General features: G+C 46.4%; 1 protein-coding gene across 1 annotated transcript in view; it reads left to right on the top strand.

The window, feature by feature from the left end:
- The first annotated feature begins 788 nt into the window (after window positions 1–788).
- LOC104067348 (beta-parvin) overlaps window positions 789–8,455 on the top strand; it is a 53,241-nt gene continuing 45,574 nt past the window's right edge. The window contains exon 1 of the mRNA XM_054086951.1: window positions 789–1,008. Coding sequence (XP_053942926.1) covers window positions 894–1,008 — 115 coding nt within the window. The 5' untranslated portion in view covers window positions 789–893. The remainder of the gene's footprint in view (window positions 1,009–8,455) is intronic.

The following is an 8,455-nucleotide window of genomic DNA, read 5'->3' as shown; positions in this document are numbered from 1 at the left end:
ACATATTTCATGCAAAACATATACAAATTTTAAAATGCAGCACAGGTAAATTAACAGTACCTCTAAACTGCTCCATGTTCTGCTAACAGCATTTATGACAATGCAAAACACTCTGTCTCTTACAAACACTTTCAGGCAAAGTCTGTGCCCTATGCTGTGTTCCTCTTTAGACAAAAAGCCACACTCCAGTTCAAGCACCCTCCTGTTTTGGATTTGTGTTCTGACGGATCCTCCTGCACTGCCATCTCATTTGCTGGAAGACATTTTCATAAAATGCTGAGTGCTGTGCAGCTGTTCTTTTCTTTTCATGCGGTTTAGGGTGGCCCTGCCCTATTTTGACTGGTATCACATTCTCAACACATGCAGTGGGATGCTGCTGGGTGCAGTGGGTGCCTTCAGCCTATGATCCACAGGGTGAATTACTGGTTCTTGATTAAAGTACCTGGCAGAGGGTGCTGCTTTCCCAAACCCCAAAACGAATCTTAGAGAGTTTTATCTGCCGGCATTTTCGTCACCCATGTCACGCTTGCCCTCACTTTTGTTCTCTGGTCTGGCTGCGATGGGACCACACTTTCCTACCCTGGTCTCCGCCCTCGTGGGTCCGATCCACCCCGTCCTTGTGCGGCACCAGTGGGTCCCACACGCTAAGCCCCCATGTTCTCCGAGTACCCTGGGCGCGGGCGGCCGCGGCTGCCCGCCTCCCGCGGACTTCCCAGCCGTGGCAGGGCGCTGTGGCTGTCGGCGAGCGGCTCCCAGCCCGCCCCCTGCCCTGTGCGGCTCGCACACCCCCGCCCCCCGCCGGCTCCCCGGCTCAGTAGCAGCTAGGCGGGCGATTCACCCGCCCCCCGGGCTTTTGTTCGGCTCCGCGGCCGTTGCAAGCAGGGTCCCCCCCGATGTCCGCTGCGCCCGTCCGATCCCCGACGCTGCGGCCCCACAGGATGAAGAAAGACGAGTCGTTCCTGGGCAAGCTAGGCGGGACCCTGGCGAGGAAGAAGAAAGCCAAGGAGGGTGAGTTCGACCGCGCGGACGGGAGGCGCGGCAGCACATCCGAGCGGCGGCGCGGGCAGCGGCTCCCCCGTCCCGTCTGGGGGCAGGGGGCGGGGCTGCCGACAGGAGCCTGCTCTTTTCACCAGCCCCGGCCCCTGCTTGCGGGGAGGTCATAGAATCACAGAAGCATAGAATCACTAGGTTGGAAAAGACCTCTTGGATCATCGAGTCCAACCATTCGTATCAACCACTAAACTATGCCCCTGAGCACCTCATCTACCTGTCTTTTAAATGCCTCCACGGTTGGTGACTCAAACACCTCCCTGGGCAGCCTCTCCCAGTGCCCGATGATCCTTTCTGTGAAAATTTTTTTTCTCATGTCCAGCCCGAACCTCTCCTGGCGCAGCTTGAGGCCATTCCCTCTCGTCCTGTCCCCTGTCACTTGGGAGAAGAGGCCAACACCCTTGTCTCAACAACCTCCTTTCAGGTAGTTGTAGACAGAAATAAGGTCTCCCCTCAGCCTCCTGTTCTCAAGGCTAAACAACCCCAGTTCCCTCAGCTACTCCCTATAAGACTTGTTCTCCAGCCCCTTCACCAGCTTTGTTGCTCTTCTCTGGATACGCTCCAGAGCCTCAACATCCTTCTTGTGCTGAGGGGCCCAGAACTGAACACAGTACTCAAGGTGCAGTCTCACCAGTGCCGAGTACAGGGGCAGAATAACCTCCCTGGTCCTGCTGGCCACCTGCTTGTATAAACGGGAGAGGGGCAGATTTAGACTAGACATGAGGAAGAATTTCTTCAGCATGAGAATGATGAGACACTGGAACAGGTTACCAAGGGAAGTTGTGGATGCCCCATCCTTGGAGGTTTTCAAGGCCAGGTTGGATGGGGCCTTGGGTAGCCTGATTTAGTGGGATGTCCCTGCCTATGGCAGGGGGTTTGGAACTAGATGATCTTTAAGGTCCCTTCCAACCCTAACTATTCTATGATTTTGTGATTCTGTGCCATTGGCCTTCTTGGCCACCTGGGCACACTGCTGGCTCATGTTCAGCCGCTGTCAATCAACACCCCCAGGTCCTTCTCCTCCAGGCAGCTTTCTAGCCACTCTTCCCCTATGTAGCACTGCATAGGGTTGTTCTAGGGGGTTGGACTAGGGGAAGAGTGGCTAATGGTGGGGGGTGGTGTGCCTGTTCATCCCCCTCGGGCTGCGTCGGGAGCGCTGTGTGTGCCCTGCGGAGCTGCCCAGAGGTCCCTGCTCTGCACACCGGGCAGTGGGATGTCTCTTCACTACAATATGAAAATACTACTTTTTAAGAAGTGCTTGTAAGAACCGGTCCTCGGGGCTGGTTGTGGGCTTGGCTGCTTACTTCCCAGCACCCCTTCTCATAACTCTACTTGCTGCTGGGAAAGGAACCCTTGAACCCACTTCCTGCTGTACAATAAAATTTTGGTGACCAAGGACACTGTGGCATCGTTTTTTCTAACCTGGGAGTTGAGGAAGCTGCGAGGGAATGATTAAATCCACCTCATTCCAGGTCTGCTTTATCCGTAGGTTTTACATTGGCATAGATACTTTGCCCAGAGTGGTTTTCATAACCAAATTTATTCACCAAGAACACCTAACCCTTGAGCACCAGGATTTCACATGGGTGCGCATACACCGAGCTGTATCCAGTGTGTTCATTTGGGTTGTTGCCACCAGTGCAGTCGGTGCCAGCCAAATAGGGAGGCATTGGCCACCCGCTTCCATGCAGGGAGCCTGGAGAAGCTCCCGGAGCCTGAGCCCAGTGAACCCGCACTGGCATTGTGGCAGCTCAGTGGTGTCTGCGTACTGCAGGCGATTCTTTCTGGAATCACCTTGGCGCCACACCCTGGCACAGCCTTCTAGTACGGGCACACATGTAAGGCGTTCTGCTTACTGTCCCTCTGCTTACACTAGAGGCTGTGCGGAGATAGCACTATTTACTCTGAGCAACATGACTTCTTTTTTCTTTTGTAGATAGAAAGGTGGCGTTTTGCCACTAGACTTGATTAAGATGGTGCAGCTCTGTATGCGCAAAGTGTACCTTTTCCCTGAGCATTGTCTCCTCTGAGGACAGCTTACTCTGTCCTCCCGTACTTCCCTGAGTACTGGCTCCTGCAGAGAAACTCTTCCTTTGCATTATCCCCAGACTGTTGATGTCTGCTACCAGGAAATCTGTGTATCCTTACCTTACGCTTACTGAATTTTGACTTTCTGGCTGGTTAAAACCGGCCTTCGTTTTGTTCTAGTGTCTGATGAGTGCAGGGTAGGGATGTAATTAGAACTTTAGCCTCCTTTTCAACTGGCTGTTAAATGAGGATATGTTTTACCTGTATTGAGTCTATGAATTGCCAACGTTTAGAAGGCAGCTTTTTAATATTTAAAAATAAAATATTTGGCCTCCAGTGAAATTGCTTCCCTTTCCTTCTGCTGGCCATATTGATGTGGCTTACTGGTATTTCCTTTATTATCTATTTTTAATCAAGTTTTTTTGACTTGGTTTTACTGAGGAACAGCAGAAGTGGCCATGCCTTCCTCATGATCTCATTTGCTTTTGAAGGAAGATGATGAAGAAGACTAATCTCCAGCGGGAATGCTGACTACATGCTCTGAAAGTGTGTTTCATTCACAGGTGTCTTACAAGCTTAAACAGGATGGCAGCATTCCTTCTTAAATGAGAAATTTTGGCATCACAAGGCAATATTTTTGAAGTGACAGACTGCCACGACTGCTTTTGGCTAGGGCCATGCACTCATTTTGTTGAGTTTGCCTGTTATTTTGCCTATTCTTCTGCCTGCAGCTCCTCCTGGGAATGGCAGGGCCTATTTTGGTTACTGCTCTCACTACTTGGTGAGGAACTTGGTGAGCAGTAATTACTGCTGTGGTAACATAAAGTGTCACGCTTCCGTCAGTGCGATGAGGAGGAAACTGAAACGTCCGACACAGCTTTTAGTCTATTCCGTCTACTCTGAAAATGTGAAGGGAGGAAAAACTGTCTGCAAGGTCATGGAGCCACGTCTCTGGTGTGATATGCTGTGGTGCTGCAGGCAGCTGAGACCTTTCGGTTATAAGGGCAAATGTCTTATCGTCCTCTTACATTTCCCTCATTTGGAAGTTCTGAGGCCTGAGGAAGGCAGGATTTGCACTTTCTTTGCCTGCTGAGTTAGCTCTCAAATGCAGACTGCCCAAACCATGGCTGTGAAACTGGAGGGGACCAAGGGCTAAGTAGTGATGAGGCGGTGGCGTGAGGACTGTATTAGGGGCAGAGATGCTTGCCCATGGCTTGTGGTAGGCTTTGGGTAGCCACAAGAACAAATTTCGGGGCTTTTGATTCCATTCAAAATGGAATCTTTGTATGTCAGTGTGAAACAGAAGTAAAGTGGAAGGTCATCTGAGTGGTGTTCCCTGAATGAGTTGACAGACCATATAGGAGCCATGTGGTCAACTTTTCTTGTGTACTTGGGAAGCACTCTGCCCTGGGGTTTTCCTCCCTACTTCCTTTTGGGCAGTTTCTGCTGGTTTTCTCTGAGGATACCAGCAGAGGTCAGGATGATCTTCGTGGACAAAATACTACCCTTTCCATCTGATCCTCTCCACAGCAGCAAATGGAAATGCTGGCTATTCATTTGGCATGACTGAAAAAATCATTCTTGCCTCCTTGCTAACAATATGAAAAGCAATTGAGCCAGAGGCCTCTTGGTAAATACTTCTTGCTTTCACTGCCTGTCTTTTGTATCCTAGTGTAAATACGGGCCTGCTATGCCCGTCTCAACTGTACTCATGTAATGACCTTTAACCTGGTATGTGCAAGAGCTGCAATCCAATTATATCAATCCTTTTCATCTTTGTGCTTGACTTCTGACCCACACAGCCCAGAGATCCTTACAATGACTCTGAATAAGGTTTATTTTTGTTGCACAATTTTTTTAATCATGGGTAGCAGCCATATCATAAATAACCATAATGCGTGGCTGCCAACCCATAAACAATGAAATGTGAACACTTTTGGCTAACTGCTTTATAACATGCTGCAATCTATTTATAGAGAGGCTGTGTTGGGAGATGAGTGTTTATTAGGCTTATCAAGGTGGCCAGTGTAAGCTCACACCATTGCTTTATGACAGGAGGATAAACAAGGTTCCTAGGTATGCTGGTGATTGTCACTGTGGCATTATTCGAAGTATTTGCCACAGCATATAAATAACTTTGCTCCTGCTCTTGCTTGAGCAGTATGGTGTGACATAGTTCTTTGTAACTGGCTGCTGATAGGTGAGCTAGGTTTAAGACCTCAGGTCAAATTTGTCAGCATTTTAAGTCAAATTCTATAGTTTGCTTAACTGTTTGAGGAACCCTTTGAATTTCTACCTCAAACCTCTGCTTTGCACTTTACATTTATGTTTCTGTGTTTTTTACAGCTGAACTAACTTATTAGGCAGCCCTGACTTGAAAGAAACAGCAGCCAGTGTCATTTGAAGCCATTTTTACCCTGGTTTCCTATTGGAAGTACAGGGTGGGTGATCTCACTGTTTGGCTCCTCCCTTCCTCTTTCTTCCCAGGAATATTTTTAACTCATAGTTTGGCTAAAAAATGCCTCCAAGAGAAAACTTCTGGTCTTAAGGGTAATTAAATGACTGCAGATTGTGTCAATATGGGTGACTAATAAGTATGGAAAGACTTCAGTGGAGTCCCACCGCAGGAAAGCCTGTGAATGAGCTCTACCCTTACATTCTAGTAGAGAGCCCAGGTGGGAGAAAAACAGCTGCAGAAAGGATATGTCTATGGTATGTTGTTCAGGAGCAACAAAGCTTGCTCGAAATACCTTAGGAAACTATTGGGGTGCTGACAGGGCCCATAGCAGTGTACAGTTTGTAAGCTAGATGCTCCGTTAGCTTATTTTCAGACCCTTGCAAAAGATGCTTTTTCAGATAGTGCTGTTTCATCTCCATCTGTAACAGGAATTTAAAAAAAAAAAATCTCCCCTTTCCAGTCAGTCAGTGACGTCTTTGTACTGAAATAAAGGAGATTTGTGGCAAGTTTTGTTCCTGGCCTGCTTGCAAAGCTGTGTTTTCTTTTCCTCATAACACTCAGTATGAAAGATCTGGGTAGCAGGTGTTTGGCTAAATAAACTTTCTATTATTCCATCTCTCTGTGTGTGTATATATATAGCCTATATGGAGGAGGCAGTGAGAGGAATACAGCACACTTAATTGCTTAGAGTTGTTTCCCAGTGACAGGGACTGAGAGTGGGCATAGGGGTGAGGAAACTGCTCCAGAAAAGAGCAGTTTATTGTGCCTGATGAAATCAACGGGGGGGTGGGGAGGGGAAGTAGACAAGAATTGACAGTGCTACAGAGGGCAGAATTATTGCAACAGCAACTGAATAATATTATTTTTTTTATACATATCAAGGGAGGTTAAAGTATTGTTCCTGGGGTCTGTGCCTGCTGGCACACCAGTTTGATCAGTAGCTTGGTAGATGCATATTTGACTAGATGGCAAGGTTTTTCTGCCAGAGAAAGGTGGCAGTTGTTTCCCCTCTTTTGCAGGGAGAAAAGCTGAAGGGTGAGGAAGGGAAGTGATTTTCTCAAGGTCATCTGGCAAACCAGTGACAAAGCCAGGGAGAGAAACTGTATTTCCTGAGTCCTCTCTGGTGCCCTGATCCTTACGCAAAGGTGCTGCATAATCTGCCTGTTTTCCACAGCTTTACATATGCTAAAACCCATCCAAATTGTTCAAGTGGAACTGGTTGTATATAATACGAAGGACTGCATGATCCACTTTGGCTTTCTGGAGGGAAGAACATGAGGAAGTATGGCTCAAAAGCAGAATTAAATTGGAGGAAACAGTTTCTTTATCATTTCTTTGAAACTGATGGGGCTGCTTGTGTGGGTAATTGCTCTCTGGAGGGAAAAGGTTCAAACCCAGATCTGCTTCATTGCCTTTGTATCGATGAGTGCATCTTGAGTCTGTAAGGCATCCCCCTTGAACACAAGAGGATAGGAGAATTGGACTTGCTTAGAAAATGGCTCTCATCTTTCATTTGAATATGACATATTGAAAATAGTTACAATCTCTTTTTAATGCTTTCTACCGTGCAGTCTCCAGAGATGTATCTGTGTAAACAGACTGCAAAAAAATTAACTTCTCCATCTCAGTTTGTTGCACCTTTGCTTTAGCCACTGCCTAGTGACCGCTCTGGATTTGTAACAAATCTATTTACCTTTATAATGATCCTGAAAGATACCTGTTCAATAGAACCTAAAAAGATGTAAAGCTGTAAGGCCTATGTATATCCACAGAAAGACTATGTGCAGACATGCAAATTCAGGTTCAATTTATTATCCTTTCTACTACTAATTTAAAAGCAGAGAAACCTTAATTTCCAGTTGGAACCATCTAATTGCCCGAGTTTCTCCTGTAGGGCTCAGGCATACCTCTGACCAGGTCTGGTTTCAGGCTTTTCTTGCTAGAGCAGTGCCAATTTGGGTTCTGGCACTGTTCTATTCTGGCAAAAGCTTTACTGTGGATAAAGTTTGTGTCAATGCCGCAACTGAAATGAACTTTGCATGTCCAGGAATCATCCTTTTAATCATGTCATAAACCACATGTTTTTCTCCTGTAGCTGCAGCTAGGCTAGAATGGGTTGCCCAACATGGCTTTAGGCTCAGTCTTTTGCTGAGACAATAGTTTTGAATTACAGCTGAAAGTTTTCCTCCAGACAGGACGCAGCAAGATAATGCGAAATAGCTCTGTAGCTCTTCGGTAGTGGATTGAAGAAAGTGAGTTGATGTTATCTAAGAAAGACAGACATTTTAAAGTTGTTTTATTTTCAGAGCTGCAGCCATTAACATAAGCTACACTGTGTTTATCAGCACTTATAATTTTCCAAAACCAGATTTTAGAATTTCTTAGAAGTACTAAAGCAAGGATTTGGAAAGGGACTCCTTTTTCTCCTTAAAAATGAGTCTACCCTTACTTAAAGGCACTTGCTTAGTAATACCTGTTTATTTTGATTTCTTCAAAGGACTTATTAATACTAATATCTTAGGAGAGAGTTCTGGAAGGTGGCATCTGGATGTTTCTTTGGAGGAATGTGTGGGTGAGCCCTGTGAGACTTTGGTTTATGGATGGCTGCACACAGACCTGATATGAATGAGAGAAGCTGCAAAGGCACAGCTTCATGCAAAGTCTTGTGCAGATGCTTTCTGCTGCATGGTGTCAAGGAGGGATTCTTGGTCCTGCTGGTGGATCTGTATATATCATATGGGCTTAAATACTTGGGGTTTTTTAATTTTATTTTAGAGCTGTAATATTTAAGATATGCACCTGAAATGCTGTTTGAGTCGGGTTTCCCGGATGTCTTCACAGTGACTGTTTTTGCACTCAGCTACTAGAAAGAGTACCATTTATTATTCTTTCTTTTTTTGCCTGTCTAACGTTTTAGTG

Source organism: Cuculus canorus, chromosome 1, assembly GCF_017976375.1.
Source record: "Cuculus canorus isolate bCucCan1 chromosome 1, bCucCan1.pri, whole genome shotgun sequence".
NCBI lineage: Eukaryota > Metazoa > Chordata > Aves > Cuculiformes > Cuculidae > Cuculus > Cuculus canorus.
Note: the sequence above shows the minus strand (reverse complement) of the source record. Positions and strands in the feature narration are given on the sequence as shown.